The following is a 21,950-nucleotide window of genomic DNA, read 5'->3' as shown; positions in this document are numbered from 1 at the left end:
AACGAACCCGCGACCATTAGAAGTAAAGCTTTATGTTAAACCGCTATACCACCGAGGTTTCCACTACTTCAGATTTCGCGTACTAATTGTAATGAAATGAAATGTATTTATTTAAATACATTTCACTGAAATTACTAACACTTTCCTTTTGGTATGTTTACTTTACTTATCGCTAACGCTATAGCTTTGTTGTAACACCAAATACTTGTCCATCAGTGGAAACAACAGAAGACAAGTCTTGTTATCGATGTGTCATATAAATTATATATTAAGCTTGAAAAAAATTGTTTTAAAGTAAGATTAACTTTTACAATATTGATGTCAACATTTGGTTTTATAATAAATTTGTTGGGGTGTTTTTATGGTTCTAAATATTGTATTATATACTGGCAACTTTAATATAAGATTGTCAACGTGACATTATATATTTGACGTCTGACGTGTACCAAAATATTTCAGATTTTACTCGATTGAATGTTTTATTGATTTCTTTAATTTTATGAATTATATCTTTATTGTAAATTAAAATTAGTTCATTTGTAAATAATGTCGAATAAGAACAAATCTCTTGACGGTGCCAATAAGAATAAAATAAGTCAATCTGTATGGAAAAAAACATTAACTGCCAGAGCAGAGTGGCCTGATAAGGTTAGTTTTTAATATTTTTAAATATTAATAATTTCATGGATTTAAATTGTAATTAATATTATAAGTGCTAGTGATTTTGTTACGCTTTCACGCCTAAACCGCTGAATCGTTTATAATGAATTTTATTATAAATATGAGATACACTAGACCTTGAGACGGTTAGTCTTTTTCTCGTAATTATTTTCTTATAACATAACTTAAAAGAATGAAAGCTTGTATGGAAAATTAATAATTTCTTAAATAAGAATTCTTCTGTAAGCTATATAACACTAATCAGAATCGTAATATAAGCTACTCAAAATACTATGGACTGTTCAGTCATATATTTGAATAATAATAATTGAATTTAATTCATTAAAAGTTCTTGTTTTTGTTTTAGGATGAGTTCTTGGATGTTATCTACTGGATGCGGCAAGCTATTGGAATAATTTTAGGCCTATGTTGGGGTCTACTGCCTCTAAAAGGGATTGTGGGGTTGTTACTGTAAATATCATTTTTTATTTCTTACAATATTTGAAATTCCTAAATATACAAACATCAAGTTTTGTGTGAATCACAATTTTATAATATAACTAATATTATCATATTGTGAAAAACTTGTTTATGAGAAAGTTAATCAAACATCAATAATGTCTTATTAATTGTACTTAATATTTAATTGTAAATAACACTAGTAGATGTTTTTGATGGATGCATTATGTATACACAAGATAACTGTACAAATTATAGTATTACCAGATGTAGATCTGTAAAGTCTTCTGTATCTATCCTCCTTCTCACTAGTCCTCCACCTTAATATTACCTATTTCAGCTGCTAAACAACTTGCTTTGCAAGCTGTGTTTTGGTTGTAATATACAGATTAGGCAGTGTAATTACAGGTTAAGAGGCATGACATCTTAGCCCTCTAGAATGGCAATGCATGAGAGGTGTATAATGTGATGTCTGTAGTGCTGTTCATGTATATAGGAATATGCCTACACCTCACCAGCTAGGAAGTAGGAACAATCTTATTTGCCATTCCAATTGCATATGTAAAGATGTGATAAATGTGCATATATTTTAAATGTTCAAATGTTCAAATTGAAATTCAAAAATCATTTATTCAAGTAGGACATTTTAGCTGCTTATGAACATCAAGTTTTTACATTATAATTTTTTTTTCTCACCATCCAGTTTGGTATATAGATCCAATTGAGAAGAATTGGCAAGAAACTCAATTGAATTACTTAAATACAATAAAAACACAATTTTGGCTATTTCATAAATAGATAATTGTTTTACAGATTTGTGGTTGTGAATGCAGCAGTGATATACTTTTATGTGAACAATTTCCAAACTGTAGATGATGAAGAATATGGTGGAATGTGGGAGATCACTAAAGAAGGTTTCATCACATCATTTGCTGGATTTTTGGTGAGATAATTATTTCTTTATTACATTTTATTTCTATTAATAAGACTTGATCTAACAGTGATGCCTTACTGAGTAATTAAATAGATTGTTGATGATTTAAAATACTTTGATCAAATTTGTAACATGACTAAGTATTCAAATGTTTTAAACCACCATACACCATATTATCTTTAGAATCTCATTTTGACAATGACCACACTATATTATTAGACAAAATATATTTTTATATTTTTTTAAATATTGGTGCTAATTTAAAACAAAATAAATAATATTATGATAGTATATACATATATATTGTGATGTTATTTTTCAGGTCACATGGATCATTGTGTACACTGGACTACACGGGAATAACAGTTTATGAGACTCAAAGTAACAGTAGCTTGTGCTAGACTTAATGCAAACAGAGACTAAGTACAAAGGAGTGGGATTGAATCATGTTTGTCCAGATGTGTCAGTAGGCAATAAGATCAGTAATTATGCTATTCTATAAGTTGGATATTTGTTTACTGCAGTTTATATACCACCTTATTTATAAAAATTCAAATGTACTATAAATCCAATTCGAAACTATCAGTTCCTTACTTTGGTACATTAATAATATCTTTATATAGTCACTAATAACATTAATAAAATATGTAATAACATAAACTTGATAATGTTGTGAGAGTGTATTGCATCATTTCAATATGATTTTTTTAACAAAATTGTTAAAAATATGATGCTTTAAATGCATAAAAATGTGATATTCCAATATACATTTCACATTAACAATATATCTTAATTAGAGGAAGACATGTACTGTTGCATAGATTGAAATTTAATAAGGTGGTAACACTGAAATGTATAGCAATAATGGATGCTGCTAATGAAATATAATATTTAGATTTTTAAATAATACAATATTTTATTAATGTATAATCACAACTTGGTATTGGCAATCATCAAAGTAAACTTGAGAAAAAATTTATTTCATATGTAACTTCTAAATTGACACAAATTAGGTGAAAATGTTATTGTATATCTACTGATCTACATAAAAAATATGGCTGAATTCTTTAGTATTTTCAAAACTGGTAACAAATATTTTTAAAAGGAACAAAGTAACTGTATTTGCTTCTTTGTCTCTAATTCCAGTTTTACTTGATCTTAAAACAATATAAACATTGTTTTAAAAGTTATTAAAACATTTACTACATTATTTAGTTATTTACAACATCAAAGTGTTTGATAATCTATAGGTACCTGCAAATCATTCTCTATACTGTTGAATGAAATTTGCTATGTTTTATTGAACATTTCTGTTATATACAATTCTACAATTATAACCAAAAAATTGTCTGTAATAACGATTTAATTTTAGAGTATTAAATTAAATATATTTTTTTGTTGGAACACGTAAACGTATAACTAAGTATCCTCACGATATTTATTTTTTTTAAACTATGTTTCGCACTATTTCTTCTGTTTTTTTTTTAGAGAAAAAAAAAGATAGCCATGTCCAATTGTCCATGCCAGTGATAAAATCTTTATCTTTAAGACCCGTTAGCCGATTCGTCATCAAAATATCACAAACAGACAGACACATTATGGCATTTATAATATTGGTATGGATTATTTAATCAGTGGGTACATGTGTATGAATACATAGATAAATCGGAGTGATGTATGTAGAATAGAAGTTAGATGTAAATTGAACTGTGTGATGGTGTATTATTAAATTTGTAAGAAACCAGTGCCCACATAAAATTGTTTGGTTATAATATTTTGCGAGTTTGTTATGTGTTACAATAATGTATTTTATTATTTTCCAAATCAAATTGTTTTATTTATAATATTTATTGTTGTCAATTTTTATTTGCAGTTCAGTGGTGTGAAGTATTTATGTAAGCTAATTATATAATTGTTAAGTTTTATCAAATATCTTGTAATACTCCTTTGAGTTATATTTAAACAAAAATAACGATATTTTATTTATCATTGAGCAGAGCAATAATAAGGTACATAAGTTTTGTACAGACTTGTTGCTTGACATTATCCTTCTCGGTTTGAAGTTTGAACAAATATTGAAATGATTGAATAAAGGTTTTATAACTTTCAGAATTTTTCTTTTTATATAAACACTCATATCGCTTGTTTTTATGCTTTATGGATTTTGCACACACATATTCTAGCCTAGGATAATAACAAATTAATTTAAATGGTGTTATTTCGCCTAAATAAAATTTTTATTAGTATATGTATTTATGAAAATAATACTCAATTTAATAACAGAACCGAGGATACCCAAAGTCGACTGTGGAGCATCACATTGTCACCTATTTTTACCACCAAGCAGGTTGCTTGTAAATTTTCACCTTACGTTTTCAATGTTGAAATATAACGGGATTACGCATAGGGTAAACACGACCAGGAGTCTTCAGTAATGCCACGCATTAGTCCATGATGTCCATTCAAGTATATAGGTGACGTCACTTTGCAACAAATTGATTGTCTGCTTAATTACCATTCCAATAATATTTGAAAAATGAAACCAAGTATATAAAAATAAACATTTATCAATCATCTCGCCAAGTAACAAGTACATCGTCAGTTCTATATCGCTGTGTGATGGTAGAGTCGCTAAACTCCATTCTCGCCCCGGATTCGAAGGCGACGGCGCCCGCGTGAGCAATCATGATACCGTTGTCTATGCAGAACCGTTCGTCCGTTGCGAATATCTTGGACCCACGCTCTGCACACATGACTGCCATCATTTCTTGTAATCGCTCATTGCAGCCGACACCACCCACTAATAATACCTTAAAAATTGTTTGTTTGTTTGTAACAGTTTATTGCACAATAAATACCTTTAAATTAACTAAATATACAACTATCTTAAAAAAAATATATAAGATGTATAATGGCGGACTAATCCCAAATGAGGGATTTCTTCCAATCAACCTTTGAATGACTGAAAGGAATTGTGGAGTGGTAGATATATATATATATATTTACATGACAATAACAACAAAGGAAAAAGAAGCAAACACATTATATAACTATAATATATAACAACTAGAATATTAAATAAATATTTAAGTATAATATATAAATACATATATATAAAATAACAATAATGAAATAAAAAATATATAAATAGTAACAGCAAAAATATATAAAAACAATACTACTATATAAAAAAATATGAAGAATACTAAAACAGCGCATCTGCAGTGTAACTTTTTTGAGGCGAGCCTTAAAATAGTAATTCATGATTCCGATTCGAATTGATAAAAACCAAAATTAAGACAAGGGCGTATTTTTTTATGGATAATTATGGAATGGTGCACCCGCCTGCGGTTTACGCTGACAAAGCACCAGTGGAGAACGATAAGATGAACATGGGGTCAAGTCATAAGAATTTATCAAGATGGTTTCCAGGGAGAACCTAATATGGTACATTGCTATCTATGGGGTTATTAGTCCATATCATTAATGGTATAATGACCTCATTGCTAACACCATACCATGTCAGGTCGACTTCTACCCCGTCTAACTGATCTGCTTTTATGCTCACAATGCTCACAATCACAATGCACAATAAGTCAACCAACTAGTGTATTAACCCATAAACAAACGTCTCCGTAAAAATATTGTCAAATAAATATATAATCCAATTAGTTTTAGTCGAAATTTATACAAACTGAACTACTACCATCTAAATATACCGTGGTAATGTTATCAAACAATTTAACCGTAAAATAAATATAAAATCAGTGAAATAAGTGACGGAAACAATATATGTACTCAAATGTAATGAAACCGTGAGTGACTTGTAAATAGTGACAATTGTGACAAATGAACAACGTATTTCATTAAAGTGTAAAACAGAATAAGAAATTATTTTTCTATCACCTAACATTATAAATCAGTGTTAAATATAAAAGTGCAAATTATAATTTCTAAAAGTGACGGTCATTACAATATACTGAACAATTTAAAACAACAATTTATAACGATCTTTTCTGTATGGCGATTACTATAATACGATTTTTTATTAAAATGTTTAAAGATCACAGTGGCTCAATGGTTACACGTATAGTTTTTTAAACTTCACCCACCCGAAAGTCCCAAGATCGAACCTCACTGAGAGGCATTATTTTTCATTTTAAAAGAATAACACATTGACTTCAAAGATATAATAATTAAAGAGAGCCACCTATAAATTATTGTAGAAAACATTAGATATCTATACTACTTATATGGATTTCAAAAATTGATTCTTTGAATAGTAGTTAATAGTACTTGCGCTTCCCAATAGAGGGCAGCATAAAATGTCAGCAACAAACAGATGTAAACAGTGTAACAGAATACTACGAAATCGAGAATATTTAAATTGCCAAAAATGTAAATACAAATATCACATTGAATGCATAAATGTTTCGCAAAAGCGTTATAATATAATAATGGATAAAGGGAAAAAAGATTCATGGTCTTGCAAATCCTGCATAAATTACAATGAAAAAATGCAATCTATATCGAGCAATATTACAAGTACGCCATTGTCTTCAAACAATCAAAATAAAAACAATTCGGACATACAACGTAGTGAAGATATATTGAACTCCAAATCGTTAAATAAAAAATTAAATATACTCGAGAAGACCTTAGATATTATAGCACCATTAAATACAGATGTGAAAAACCTTAATAAAACTCGTTCTCTTTCTTTAGAAAATATTGAAGTTGAAACGTCTACACTATCAGAATCAAATATTTCCCCTTATCATAGCCTTCCTGATATATCCATTAGAGTGAACAATTTAAAAATACAAGAATTAGAAACTGAGCTAACAGAAATAAAATTTAAACTAAAAACTGCAGATACAGAGATAGAAAACTTAGTACACGAAAACCATAAACTAAAGAAAGTAATAAGTGAGTTAGAAAACAAAAGCAAACAATATAAAATACTACTAACCGACCCTATAAGTTCCACAAAAAAGAAATATGATAACAAAATTAGAAAGACCCAAAATAAGAAATTTAGGAAAATAGAATTCTCCCCGGATAATCTCCAAACAAAACAAAGCAGTCTAGACAACACAATAAAGGACCAGAATGAAATAGTAAATCAGAATAGACCAGAAATCGTTTGTGAACAAAAAAATAATAATGATGATTCTAATAAAACAATAGATAAAAACATAGAAGATAAAACAACTGCTATAAACATATTAGACAACACCAATAAAAATGGAAAACTACACATACTAGGTACCCAACAAATTAAGGGATTATCTTCACAATTGATTCGCTCACGTTTAAATACGTGTTATGACACATATACCGTATCAGGACTAATAAAACCGTTTGCAACTTCCGATGAAATTGTCAAGGGATCAGACAACTTAGTGATGTATAAAAAAGATAAACTTATCTTATGTATTGGAGAAAATGACTCAAATCCAATAAAACTAATGACTAACTTATGTATAATTCTACAAAAATACAAAAATAATACTATCCTGATACTAAATATCACCAAAAACAACTACCTAAATGAAAAAAAACTGAATGAACAATTATATATTATTTCTCGCAACTTTAATAATTGTCATCTCATAACGAAAGAAACGACATCACTGACGGAATTGTGTATGCATTTAAACATTGTCATTGACACTATTGACTATAAAACAAAATTTTTGACATTTACTAAAAAAAGGACATTAAAAACTCCAATCATCGACAAATTACAAGAAGATACAAATTCAAAGGCTAAAAAAACTCTACTCGACTATTTTCCTATTATTAAAAGAAATCAATTAAACGTGCACTCTAAAATAAATATAGACACTGATACACGAACTAATGACTTTTTTCGTGAACAATAATAATATCCTAAATATACTACACCAAAATATAGCAGGCTTTCTAAGTAAAAGAGATATTCTACAGATAACACTCGAAGAACTGGCACAAAAGCGAAAAAAAGTAGATGTATTATGTTTGAGTGAAACTTTTATTAAATGCGGTACAGAAGCAAATATTCAACTTCATGGGTTTCAACTCGCCGATCACTATTCTAGACAAAAGAAACGTGGAGGTGTATGTATTTTATGTAGAAATAATATAGAATACAAACAAATCCTATTCTTAAAAGACATTACTAAAGAATTCATATTTGAATGTTGTGGAATAGAATTGATACAGTATAATATATTAATTTTTTGCATATACCGGATTCCGGATAATCAAATGTCAAATCCCTACGAATTTCTGACACAATTGGACATATTAATAAATGATATTATAAGTTGGCTGACAAACAATAATTTAAAAGTAAATGTAAATAAAACACATATGATACAATTTCATAATCAATATGCAAATAATACTCATGATCTCGTCATTACTCATAATGGTCAAATTATTAATGAAACAAAATCAATAACCTTCCTGGGAATTGTTTTAGACAAAAATTGTACGTGGAAAGAACATGTCGAAACAGTCTGTAATAAAATAAACAGATTCAGTTACGCTTTATGGCGGTTAACAAAGGTTGCTGGTAGCAAAACGGCTATACTTGCTTATCACGGCTATGTTGCATCCAGGCTAAGATATGGATTGATTTTGTGGGGTAACTCTGTAGAAATAAACAGAGCCTTTGTCTGTCAAAAAAAATGCCTACGAGCTATTTTTGACGTTTCGCCTAGAACAAGTTGTAAGCCATTGTTTCAAAGACTCAACATATTGACTTTGCCTTGTATGTATATCTATGAAATATGCCAATTTGTAAGACTGCATCCTGAACTGTTCAAACGGAGACAAGATATTCCTAGTAAATACACTACAAGACACTTAGACAAATTGATGTTACCATCTATAAAGACGTCATTATGCAGTTCAAACTGTCACGCCATGGCGATTAAAATATATAATAAATTGCCAAGTGAAATTGTAAATTTATGTCGAAATAAATTCAAGAAAGAACTACATAGATGGCTAATCAGCAAATCTTACTACAGTGTTCAGGAGTACTTACATAATTAAAAACATTGACATGTATAATTTATAAATATTTCATTAATACGAAGTTGACATACTCATATTATAAATAATGTACGTACTTAATATTGACTAACGAATAATAACCAAAATTGACATCTGTTTTGTCTGTTGCATGTCAGAAATGACAAAATGTGTGAAACTAGTTCTAAAGATCTTAAAAACCACACATGTACCACATTTTAAGCAATAAATATTCATTTCATTTCATTTCATTCATTCATTTCATTTCATTTCATTTCATTTCATTTCATTTCATTTCTCATCCTATAATCCTCTATTGATAGATTGTGAGCACGTGAATGCCACCTGATTCCATTAAAAGGAAAGCGGTAAATTATAGAAAAAATACGGTTTAGTACACTGATACTAAACGGCTAAACTACCGGGGCTGTCGAATATCTTCAACATCTAAGAATGATAGGAGGTGACTTTTTTGAGAGATAAAAAACTATAAGAGCAAATTCCTATAAAATTGCGTTTTTTTTCCTTTAGTCTCATGTGTTAAGGTAGTGCTTTTAAACAAGGCAAAATATGTGATTAGTTGCCTAATAAAAAAGGAAATTCTCACTCACTTCATCGGATCCACAATGAGCCATAGCCCTTTCTGTAATCTCCACTAACATAGCGAAAACTGTCTCTTGTAGTGAGTAGCATAAGTCGTCTGGTGTATACTCTTTTAAAAGCTCATCTATTTTGTCCTCCATGTAGGAAAGAATGCCTGAGAAGCTCACATCCATACCTGTAATAACAATTTTTAAAATAAACAGTCATAAAGTTCTGAGGAAATATTTTTTATGCTAATATTTTTTAGTGTATCTAAGAGTGCAATAAAGAATATTTGGCTGTTTCTACTCGGTAAAGCGGTGTTTAGGGCAGATGCGCACTATTCTGCCTCTCTTGCATTCTCATACTCATATGTTGTGTGCGATTGTAATGCAGGTCTTTGAGTATAGGTCGAAATCAATATCTAATATATACAATTCTCGAGTTGCAGTGTTTGCTCCAAAAAAGAGTTAAACAGCTTTAACAATTTTTATGAAATGTTATGTGCAATATTGGATAGGTCTGAGGCCAGCATCTATTTTTCATACTCCTCAATGGTAATGGTGACCCATAAATATACATATATGTATTTTTTTTTTATTTATCGGTACTAAAATACGTACAAACCTACATTTTCACCAATCTACCATAAACCCCTATTTTTTAGAACGATTTAAATTTATATGTCAACTAGTAAGTTCATATAAATTTAAGAAAATAATATTCACGATATATTGTCATAGTAGAAATTTGCTGCTTACCTTTGACACAGTATGGTAAATGCAAATATTTCTTCCCTTTTTTGGCGGCTTGTTCAATATTGTAGCCTGGACTGGGTGCATTTGATAATTTTAACACCCTGGCAAATCTGTTAAAAGGCATTTTTTTTATATTACTGGAATGGTAACTGGGGCAAATCTGATGATAAGTGGTAACGTCAACAAAATTTTATCTTTGAAAATTCTTGTTCTTTAAACTTTGAAAAAAGGCGAGGTAGCGTGTGTGCTGTGGGTACACACACAACTGGTGTAGGTCGCAGTGCTACAGGTCTAAAGTACCTGGCAATAGCTCAAACACGAAAAAAGTTGCAACCATACTCTATGATTCTAGTGTCAGATCTCATCTTTCAACCTAAACACATTTACAAAGTAAGCTTATGGCGCCTTGAATAAATGAAATAGAGAAAACCTGGATATTATATTTATATTAGCTTGTACTTTATACATATCCAGTCGATGAAATGACAATAAAATTACACAAACCTGTCGAGACAGTTACCAACAGCTATGTCAATAGTTTCCCCAAATATCCTATACTTTTGTCTGGAGTATGCTATAATTTGTGTATTTCCACCACTCACATATAATACTGTTGGGTTGTTTGCTTTAGTTATTAACCTACCCATTTCAATATCTGTGGATTTGTTGAGGATATTATAAGGTTGGCAAAAAATTTACTTCTAAACTATACACATATCTATATACATATCCAACTAAATTACATATTCCACTAAAAGGGCATGCTTAAATTGTTTAGTACAAAATAGAATTTGTATAAAACTATACAATAATTTTTCCATATCACATTTGCTATCAAATTGAAGTAAGTCTTTTACTATATAATATACATTATTTCTATTTTTCTCTCTCATTCTCATAAAGGCAGTTCCAACTATTATATGTTGTCTATTTATTCTGTAAATTGAAGATCAGAATCATGGAATATTCGAATGTCACTTTCAATAAAAACTGTTTTTTATGGAATTGGAATTGCAAGCATGCTGACAGCTCACATTACATTCTATATCTATATATACTTGAACAACAACACAGACAGCATGTTACATCTGTGACAACACTCATGGCTTGTCATTTCAGAGGACTATGATGTTATGCCTTACTGTAATTTAATGAATTTGGCCTAAAGCAACTTGGGAGTACACCAACCATAAAAGACTTTTGCAGTCTACCTTGGTTAGTTACATAAATAATTAAACAGTTATCAGTTCCTCAGACATAGAACTACACTATATTAGTTAGTTAGTTCATCTAGAAATTAATAAAAAAACATTTCAAGCATAATTTAGTTTGTACTTGCACTACAATGATTACTTGTGAAATTGCAATTATAGAAATGTGAAACTTAAGTTCCTCTGCAGCTAACTTTTTAGTCAAAGTCTACCTTAATGTAATATATTAACAATTATCATAAAGGATACGTCCAATACAATGATTTACTCCTAATAAAGGTTTGTTCCACAACTTGGATAAAGTTCTTGCAACGACAGCACCAACCATCAATGGGGCACCCATGCCCGGACCTTTAGTATAACAGACTACATCAATATCTTCAGGTTTCAAGCCAGACTCATCCATAGCCTCTTTTAGAACTTCATGTATATTTTGCCGATGGTGTTCTGCTGTTTCTCTTGGTAGGAATCCTGAAGTATATATATTTTAATTAAATAATTACTAAGCTCTGGTAAAATGTTGGAGGAGATCTTTGTCAACTACAGCTATATAGACAAGTTGTTGTTGCATGATAATATATAATTAACTGATAATGTGAAATATTGTTTGTTTAGACATATTAATATCTGGCATTATCACCTAACATTTGAAAACCCCTATATGAATTTAATGGCCCAATTCCTTAGGAAGGTTATAATATATTAAATACCAGGTTATGATAAAATTAACTTTTTTCTGTTTGCTCAGCTACTACTACCTTAGTAACTGAGTAAAAAGAAAAAAGTTAGAGTGAATGGTAGGAAAAGGAATTGCGCGGGCTGGTGATGTATAGAAGAAAAAATGCTTCTTGAATGAACTATTACAACTTTTAAATGGGCTATGAAATCACGAGGCACAGGTAGCTGTATTTCAATTCAGTCTTAGACTAAGAAAATCAAGTAAATAGATACATAACCTTCACCCGGTGGTGTGATGTATGTTCTCCGGCAGTTAGCTAGTACTTCACCATCTCTAATTATTCCGACACCAAGTTTATTGGCGCTCCCTTCAATTCCAAGTGCTACGACCATTGTTTTACTTCAGAAAATATATGGTTTATAGAATTAACATAACTTATACTTTTAAACACGTTCTTACTGTTTGTTTACTATATTTGACAGAACAGTATTCGTATTTGACGTTCCAGTTTTTTTCTTTTTCTTTACAGAATACTTTATGTGCAGAGAGAAAGTAAGAGCTAAGCTCTTTGAATTTTGTTTCTGACAAGAGTTAGTAATAAAGACATACTCACCAATGGCACCAAAGTCAACAAAAATAAGCAAAGTATAGCTATATTTTTATGAATGTGGTTCATAAACACATAAATGCAGTCTTGATATATTCATAGAATATCAAATAATATTTTTAATTTTATTGTTCTGTGGGTTCAAATAAAACACCATTATGTTTACAATTGCAATGCCTATTCAATGTATTATAACAAAAAATAAACACTTATGAATGTAGTCATTTGAAATCACAGACACATTATATATCATTTAAAAAATAAATTCCTTCTTATTACAACTTGGCACCAAAGTAAAAAAAGCCTGATATTAAACTGTCTATATAATTACTGCACTTTATGTTCATCATTAACTTCATCAACAAAATCTGCTAACATATCTTCAACGGACACAGATTCGTTGTTACCTGCAATTTTGTTAACAGCATGTTCTACATTAGTAGACTTTAAATCATCATTTAGTATTTTTTCTGGTGATTTAAAACCATTCATTTGAGGGGGTTCATCTACTTTTTCATCAGCTTCTTTAAATTTTTCTGTTTCTGTATCTTGAGAATTCTTCGCTATTTGTCCACAGGTTATTTGAATATCATCAGTATCATTAGTGCTTGGAAGATTTTCATCATCCATCTTTTCTAATACAGGAACTTCTTTGCAGGAATGTGGCAAATCGTAAGCTATTTCAATTGAAAGCGGCATGTCTTCCCTATCTGTAGTATCATTTGATATAATATCAAGGGGTAATTGCGTTTTGGCTTCAAAGATGTTTGTTGTATCTGCTTCATCCATTATACCATTTTCTTTAATAGTAATTTCGACATTAGCTGCAGTAGAGTCAGGTTCAAGTTCGTTATCTTGTTCAGCATTAACTGGTTCATTTATAATAGTACTGGGTTTAATTACTAATTGCTCAGTGACTATTATACGTGAGATTTCACCTTCAGATGTTTCGACCCGATTTTCTGGATTTTCATCAACCACACTTGATATCTCTGGTTCATTTTGCAATTCAATTTCCACTTCGTTACTTTCTCCATTTAATTTTTGATTAGTTGCCTCATTTATTTCTACATTTACTACTTCAATAACATTGTCATCATCTGATTCATCACTTATCTCAACTGAACTCACAGAATCACTGCTTAAAGTAGTAATATCTTCATCTAAACGTGGTTTCTTCATGGATGGTTCATCTTGTATGGTGATTACATTCCCCGAGTCTTCTGGTGGAAACCTGTAAATTAAGGCATTTTTCATTTAAACATCCAATGAGTTAATTTTATTTGTTCTCTTTTTATATATATTATTGTTATTATAATAATAGTATTTTTTTATATTTACTTTTACTATTTTAGATTTTTATAGCACCTTTTATTAGAAAATACTTACTTATCTGCGCCCAATAAAGCTTCCAGCGTGGCTCTATTCCTTTCCGACATCTTCTTTCTTTTATTGTCAGATTTCTTAAATTTATCGTCTGCGATCGCCACGACAAAACTTAACGAAGGTGGTGAACAGTGAAGATGTAATCGAATGTCCAAAAGTGCTTTTGAGCAAAAATTGGAAATCTGTTGAAAGAAAAAAGTATTTATCTAAAGTCCATAAAACCCTATATTAAAACCTCCTGGCTTCTTAAGTAAACAGTTTGTTATTGAAGGGATATTTTATGAATATTATATTATTATAACTATCTGTGCCCGCGGCTTCACTCGCGTGAAATTAATAGCCTATGTGTTATTCTGATGTATAAGCACTGTAAAGTTTCAACAAAATCCGTTCAGTAGTTTCTGCGTGAAAGAGTAACAAACATCCATCCATACTCACAAATTTACGCAATTAATTTTAATAAATATTAATAAGATAAGATGATGGAACAGAGATCCTGCATGTTACTGTTAGCGTACTACAGTGTATATGTACACTAATGAGACAACAATGGAAAATAGTACGACAATGAACTCTAGTTATTCCCATTGGGGAAATTTATCAGGAATAAACAATGATATATTCCAATCGGGAGGTTGTAGAGATCAAATCGACAGGCTAGCAATAGTATACACGTACAATGTTAATTACCTCTGGTTGCTGTGAGTTGATCATATTGCTATAAAGGTGTAGACAGTACTGTGTCGGCGGAGGCACTGTCGGACCAGTGGACTTGCGAGCTGCTTCCAGTGCGCGCAGAAGTGCTATAGCGCGCTCGCTCGAGTAACTGTCGATGTTGTAGCATTCGCGAACTAACCGCTCTTGGAATAGCTGCAGACATAAGATAAGAAATTTGTATAGAATAAATAATATTGATCAATTACAACGCTATCTATGCTGAGATTTTAATATAGTTATTAGACGGGGAAACCAATGTAGCTTAGGAACTGTTTTATATTTCTAATAGGAATATTGTATTTGTAAAAATACTAGTCATCTATACAATACAAATATACAATACAAAATACAAATAAAATTGGAGTGTCTGTTTGTAATATTGAAATAACCGTTTTTTACTACATGCATATGAATATAAATACAGTACATACACCAAAATAACATTTTTTACAATTGTTGTCTGTCTGTCTGTTTGTTTGTTCCGGCTAATCTCTGAAATGGCTGGACCAATTTATTGGCAGGGAGCTGATGTAATAAGGAGTAACTTAGGCTACTTTTATTTCAGAAAAATTCTCAACATAACTTTTTTGTTAAATTCCACGCAGACGAAGTTGCGGGTAGTAGCTAGTTAACTATAAGAGTAAAGCAATTGTTACAAGCAGCATCTATTGACAAGTATGTTACTATTATTTTGCTTACCTTATGAATGGAATGCTTCAAAAATATACCACAAACAGTGAGGAACGATTCGGCGCATTCTAAAGCTGCAATAGCGACTTCATCATTGGTTTGTTCAGATCTAAAACAATATTTAAAGATGGTAGACTTAACGAATGCAATGACGATGTGACTGTTTCAGTAATTTGTACTAATATTATAAAGAGGTAAAATTTGGACTTTGGATGTCATACGAACTACTACTGAAACTTAAAAAAATATTTTAGCTTTGGATAGCCCATTTATCGAGGAATGGTATGGGCTATATAACATTAAGCTACGACCAAAAGGAGCAGAACTGCAATGACAAATATTGCAGAAATCTGACGCAGGTGAAGATGCGAGGGTCAGATCAACAGGTATAACTGTTATGGTTGCTAGCTAATATATATATTTTAGTGACATTTTAACAATCATGCACACTGTTGTATGTAAACATCTATGCCAAGTTCCTTGTCGGTTCTTCTTTGATCAAACTTCATTCCGAGCTGATCATAGATTTGACATATCAAAATGACTGTAATATATAGTAATAAAGGAATTTTTCTAATGCTGTAAATATAAAATTATATATTTTTTATTACAATTAAATACATTTTTAGGTATATTAAATAGAAATAATGTTAAAAAAGGAGGACTTTTTAGCATATTTATTCTAGAGAATATTCAGGCAGGTAGGCAACCATGGTTATAAGGTTAAAGTATGATATTTTATGTACACTTACACAGATATTTTGTTTTTCTCTCCAGGCGCGTGTGATGCTATTGTACTTTTATCCAGCATGGAATTTGCTAATTTTCTTTTTGCTTTCTTGCTCAAATGTTTGGTTGGTTGTGAAGACATCTATGAATAGAAGTTTTAAAATAATATTTTTAATCCTATAGTATATAATAACATTGAGTAACATCAACTATTTGATTCATTGAGCTAAATCAGTATTATCAGCATACAATTCACACATTTTAATTTAATAATGTAAGATTACAACATTCGACTAAAAGAACAACATGCAAGTTTCTTTTCGAATGATGATGTGTTTGCGTGTTGTGACGTCACTCTAATACGACAGTACTCACCGTCAGCTGTACGAGCCGCCTCTGTGGCGTGATATCTGCGAGAACGTGTGTAACGAGTTCTTCACCCCAGCTCCTGCCACCACGTCTCCCACTGTCTACACGTTCAGTGTGTAACACCGTCAACCATTTACAAAATGTGCTATAGGCCACGCAGCGGACTTTACTATGTAAAAGAAAAAGATACTATATCAGAAGAGAAACAGGTTAAGTCTGACACTCAATTGTTTCCTTTTTATTTTATAAAAAGGAGAGGAATTGAGTGTTGAGGCTGTAGAGCATAAAATTTTAAAAAGATTGTTTCATGTATCTATATTGTTAGCAATTTACAAAATTGTAATCTTCTATCTATTTTCAGAGCTAGTTACAAGTCTTTATAACACAAAAATGGGAGGATCAAGTCATCATAGTGTCTTAGGTTCATTGGATTTGTTAATAATACTAATAGCAGAATAAATATTAAAACAACGGAAATTAATGAGAAAAAATATTAACAAATTAATTTTTCTTATCAATTTTCATTATACTTTTTATTAAAAAAAAAAAAGTCTTAAAATAATTCGACTACTAAGATGCCCGAGCGGATTGCTAGTACTTCATATAGAAAATTGTATTCCTAATAATAATTACCTGGATTCCTCATTAGGATTATCTGTGGTCCATTTCAGTGTTTGCATAATAGCTCTAATGACTAGTGCTGAAAATGGTATTAGGTTTGAACCTAAGCTGAAAAAGAAATGGTTTACTTTTAATGTCACTGTCAGATTATCACTGCATCTACAATAATATACCGTTCTCCTTCTCTTCAAATTAAATTATAATATTCATGTAGGTCTATTACAGACTGTTATGATATGTAAAATCTACCGTCAGTTTCGGAGTTTCGCTTTCGAACTAAGAAACCTGACAAGAAACTCAGCTCTTATTCTTTTTAAAATATGCTTTATGACTTTTACCTAACAACAACGTCTAATGACAGGGGTTGAAGAGAATCCGTGAAGTATAATGTATAATCTCAGTACAATTCACTCAGTGCCATCTTATCCCAAGCTAAGCAGAGCTAAACCACTGAGGCTGTCAGATGTCGTTAGAGTTGATGATGGCAAACATACCATGCAATGAGAGCGTCCAAAGTTCTAAGAGCGTATGTTTTCATTGTGGCTCTGTGAGGTGCATCAAGATCAGAGTGTTGTTTGGAACTAGTCACACTTAGCACACGCACTATGACTTCTAGCAACAACTGTGGCTGAATAGGTTTCGCCACTGGATAAATTTCTCTGTAACATAAAATTAATAAAAATAAAATCTCAAAAAAAATAAGTAGTTCTGTAACAAAGGTTCAAATTTAATTACAATATACCAATTCAAAATGATAATAATTTCTTTAACAAATATAAAAATAAATGTACAGTTTTTTTATTTTTTTATTCTTCCACACTGAAATGAAATGCATTCTGATTGATGATTTGATGATTATTATTATTGCATTAAGACTGTAATCTTATATATTTAATAGGCAAAGTAATGTTCTTAATTTAAGTCCACCTAAATAAATTTTTATTAATTTATTTAGGTGGACTTGAATGTCGTACCAATGGTGCAGTACTTTGATATAGTTTTTAATGCCCTGACAATAATCTACAGAATTCCAGAAAATATAATATGCAGTTTGTTTAAACAAGTATAGTTATATAATTTCAATATATCATGTAAATATTACAGTAAATATACATTTTTATCATTATTTAATTTTTTTACATATTTACTGAAATATCTAAAAAATAATTTGGCTAAATGAAGCATACACATTATAGAATAAAAAGAACATTATTACACTTCACATTATAAGTAAGTAATCTTATAATGTGAAGTGTAATCATTGTACAAAAACCTAAGAACAGACTATAACAAACATACTAACACAAGCATTGCCTGGATATAGATTAATATATTCTGGAGTCTTGTGCAAAGTACCGTTTTCTTTGTGACATTTTTATCATGGTCTTTTACTTGATTAATACTTTGTAGCGCCAAGTGCAGTGGAGAGTTACTGGATGACTTTTGGTTCTGTAAAACGAGTAAAGAGGTACAAATTTACCAATATATTATTCTTGTCACCATAAATATTACATTTTAAGTTTTTATTTGTCAGAATATGCATAACTTATTATTTTTTTCATTTTTAGTATGGGTCAATACACATAAGTGAAGAAATATTTTTTTATATTAGTTATAGATTAGTTTAAAACTTGAGTTTTACAACTCATTTTCTATTTTCGCGACAGTATCTGGTGTATTATTTAACCCTAATTGCATATAGGAATGGAATGGTTCCAGCAGTTTACATTCTTACCAAACATATTAGTTTTTGCACCAGTTAAACTGAATAAATGTATTTCTTTTCGACTGATAGAATTCAATTTAACATTCCAATAAATTATATTATGTACTAGATCAGAGTCCACTTACATCATTATAGTCTTGATTATTTCTATACATGTCTACAACATTAGGGTATATTACATCAATAAGTTTATGGACAGCACTACTTAATGCTTTCATTTGATCTCGCCAGGAACTTTTTGGGTTTGCACCTTTTTCTTGTGTGGGCCGTACCTGAAAGTATTAAAAAAAATTACTTGTTTTACTATCTGCATACCTGGATTCACTCCTCACAGTATGGTATTCAGAATAACAATAATTCATAACTTTTAGTTGTTATCAATTAAGAGTAAAATAAACAATAAATGTTACTAATAACCTGCTGCAATACACCATTGAAATTCACATATAAGTTGACTAAGTCACCTCTGAGATTACTGCATACGAAAACTTAAACCTACAATGAGAATCACTGGTAGTTTTATAAATTCTTTTATCCATATTTAAAATATGTTGTTCTTTCTTAATGTACCTTGCTAGTGGACCTAACATTTCACACTCAGTCTCGTACCTATCTAGATTCAATGCTCATTACAGGGGAGACAATGGAAAGCAGCTAAATGTGTTCTTAGGTATCTTAAAGGCAGAAAAACCTAAAGCTTCAGTATAAACATAACAGCCAAACATTTACATTACAATATATGAAGTGTACTACAAATAGATGAATTTGTATTATGTAGGTACTTATGCACTTTTAATATAACAATAATAATCCTATACAATTGAGATAGTGCTAACTAGTGCCAGACTGAACCGAGATTGTGTTAAGGGTACTAGACAACTGATAGAATTACATAAATAATAGTTTTCTTTTTTGGAAGTTGGTATCTGCAATCAGTATGGGTACTATAAGCAGGTGAGTTGTTGGTAGTTGGTGTGGGAGAAAACCTTTGACAAAGTATCAATTTTTCTGTTAGCTAGAAATCTTTCATCCAGCACCAGGATATTTTGATAAATTGATAGACTTCAATAATAAAAGTAATATTTCAATAATGTAAGTAGGAAACCAAATAATATTTAATATTGACAACTGTTGTCTGTTCTGTATCTATATGACCAAATGTGTGAATCCAATAATATTTTAAAAACAAGAAATATTTTAACAACATTTTTTAGGCTATTAAATTTTATTAATTTCATATACAAATTGCACTACAGACTAGAAGGCAATGTCACATTGCCTCTGACCCAAATCACTCCTGTAGACTTATTATAAGGATTATCTTACATCATTAAAATTATATATAATTATATATTATCAGCAGTGTTGCTTTGATTTCTAGCTCCGAACTTTCCATTAATAATAAACTATTATAATTTATTGTACTTACTTGTTGCAGTACATGTGCACATTTAGCAGCTTGAATTACATTGTAATAATTGTTAGAGTCCAAATTGTGTGTCAAGACATTCTCAATTGTTTGTCTATGAGGCATACAGTATTTAGGAAATCTGAAATAATTTTGGTGTTATTAAATACTGAAACTATTACTCACTGCCATTACAAAGCATTTTAAAGATCCTATATCTATAAAAATACAAAAGTAAAGGATTATTAATAATTTGGGATTCTATTAAACCATTCTTAAATGGAAAACAATTTCACATTCAGGTGGATTTCAATGAAAATGTTAAGGTTATTGTATTAAAAAAATTAATATAATCATTACTCACTGCTGTTACATAGTATACTTTAAAGCTTAGGAATCCATAAAAATACAAAACTAAAGGATTATTAGAATTTTAGAATTCTATTAAACCTTTCTTAGATGGAAAACAGTTACACAGCTGGATTTCAATGAAATTTGATGTTAAGATTACTGTATTATGAGAATGGACACAGCTTATTTTAAATTAAAAAAAATATCTATATAATTAAATAGACATGAAATCCTCAACTAATCAGACCTTTACTGGTATTCTGAGTGTTTTATCAATTCAATTCACTTATTGCTTCACTCAAGGCACTTGTCATATATAAATTTCCTACTGAGCTATCTAGTTGCTATTAGTTACTGCAGTTGCTATCGAGTTTTACAGAAAACAAATGTACAATCTCACAGCAGATTCCATTTTCAAATTTGTAAGTGATGTTTACAGAATAGCTCTACTTATATCGTGGGTACTAAACAACTGACAGAAATTTTTAATATTTTGCAACTACAGACAAAATATAGCTATGTAGATATCACTCATGAATATTTGTATCAAGAGAGAATCAAAATGTGATAATCGAAAGTAAGGTGATCTACTAAACCTCTAGATCACTAAAGTCTTCTCCGCTATACTAATTAACCTCTAAATGACAGAGCTGATACTAGAGAGGTTACAATACCGGTTAATTATATTTTCTAATGCACGAAGCCATCTACTGGAATTCCCTTCAGCATAGTTATCGACCTTCTGAAAAAAGCTAGACAGGGTTTCTTTCACTGCCTCACTATTATTAGGGTCAACATCACGAACTTTGTTCAATATTATATCTGTAATTTATTAAAATTGAAGCTCTTAAGACTTATTATAGTTATTCATGTTACAAGATAAAAATGAATTATGTTGTTGGTACACAACACTTACTCATTTTAACTGCTTATATATATATATAGTTAAATAATTTAATAAATGTTTCAAAAATGTAAACACGAAAAAGTACAATGTGATTCCATGTGTCAAAATAAATATCATAGTATAATGTCAA

The 21,950-nt window shown here is 30.2% G+C and overlaps 3 protein-coding genes across 3 annotated transcripts; 1 reads left to right on the top strand and 2 right to left on the bottom strand.

The window, feature by feature from the left end:
• Positions 1-443: 443 nt before the first annotated feature.
• LOC131845668 (GEL complex subunit OPTI) lies at positions 444-2,728 on the top strand. Its single transcript, XM_059194757.1, has 4 exons — positions 444-648; positions 1,028-1,131; positions 1,933-2,062; positions 2,376-2,728. Exons 1-4 carry the CDS (start codon positions 547-549, stop codon positions 2,424-2,426), a joined length of 387 nt encoding a protein of 128 aa, XP_059050740.1. The 5' UTR covers positions 444-546; the 3' UTR covers positions 2,427-2,728.
• A 1,876-nt stretch (positions 2,729-4,604) lies between these two features.
• Positions 4,605-12,775, bottom strand: LOC131845642 (probable tRNA N6-adenosine threonylcarbamoyltransferase). Its single transcript, XM_059194727.1, has 6 exons — positions 12,587-12,775; positions 11,880-12,101; positions 10,924-11,074; positions 10,423-10,529; positions 9,691-9,857; positions 4,605-4,863 (listed from the first exon to the last, which is right to left on the bottom strand). Exons 1-6 carry the CDS (start codon positions 12,699-12,701, stop codon positions 4,621-4,623), a joined length of 1,005 nt encoding a protein of 334 aa, XP_059050710.1. The 5' UTR covers positions 12,702-12,775; the 3' UTR covers positions 4,605-4,620.
• Positions 12,776-13,097: 322 nt separating this feature from the next.
• LOC131845646 (proline-, glutamic acid- and leucine-rich protein 1-like) lies at positions 13,098-21,919 on the bottom strand. The gene is made up of 13 exons (XM_059194734.1): positions 21,830-21,919; positions 21,588-21,735; positions 20,584-20,704; positions 19,280-19,426; positions 18,732-18,877; positions 17,923-18,087; positions 17,441-17,536; positions 16,814-16,976; positions 16,462-16,580; positions 15,719-15,818; positions 14,993-15,172; positions 14,306-14,484; positions 13,098-14,150 (listed from the first exon to the last, which is right to left on the bottom strand). The coding sequence occupies exons 1-13, from the start codon at positions 21,831-21,833 to the stop codon at positions 13,244-13,246; spliced, it is 2,475 nt and encodes an 824-aa protein (XP_059050717.1). The 5' UTR covers positions 21,834-21,919; the 3' UTR covers positions 13,098-13,243.
• Between the last annotated feature and the right edge of the window lie 31 nt (positions 21,920-21,950).

The sequence above is a fragment of the Achroia grisella genome, unplaced genomic scaffold (genome assembly GCF_030625045.1).
Source record: "Achroia grisella isolate CSIRO2021 unplaced genomic scaffold, CSIRO_AGI_Agris_v1 utg478, whole genome shotgun sequence".
NCBI lineage: Eukaryota > Metazoa > Arthropoda > Insecta > Lepidoptera > Pyralidae > Achroia > Achroia grisella.
The sequence above is the reverse complement of the archived record's forward strand: the minus strand, read 5'-3'. Positions and strand labels throughout refer to the sequence as shown.

Excerpts from the sequence above, each read along its gene's own strand:
- LOC131845668 (XM_059194757.1), top strand. The coding sequence starts at position 547 with ATGTCGAATAAGAACAAATCTCTTGACGGTGCCAATAAGAATAAAATA. Across the intron at positions 649-1,027 it reads GAGCAGAGTGGCCTGATAAG|GATGAGTTCTTGGATGTTAT; the intron begins GTTAGTTTTTAA and ends TTTTTGTTTTAG. Across the intron at positions 1,132-1,932 it reads GGGATTGTGGGGTTGTTACT|ATTTGTGGTTGTGAATGCAG; the intron begins GTAAATATCATT and ends ATTGTTTTACAG.
- LOC131845642 (XM_059194727.1), bottom strand. The coding sequence starts at position 12,701 with ATGGTCGTAGCACTTGGAATTGAAGGGAGCGCCAATAAACTTGGTGTC. Across the intron at positions 10,530-10,923 it reads GTTGGTAACTGTCTCGACAG|ATTTGCCAGGGTGTTAAAAT; the intron begins GTTTGTGTAATT and ends GCCTTTTAACAG. Across the intron at positions 4,864-9,690 it reads CTCATTGTGGATCCGATGAA|GTATTATTAGTGGGTGGTGT; the intron begins GTGAGTGAGAAT and ends ACAATTTTTAAG.
- LOC131845646 (XM_059194734.1), bottom strand. Across the intron at positions 19,427-20,583 it reads GTGCACATGTACTGCAACAA|GTACGGCCCACACAAGAAAA; the intron begins GTAAGTACAATA and ends TAATACTTTCAG. Across the intron at positions 14,151-14,305 it reads GCTTTATTGGGCGCAGATAA|GTTTCCACCAGAAGACTCGG; the intron begins GTAAGTATTTTC and ends CTTAATTTACAG.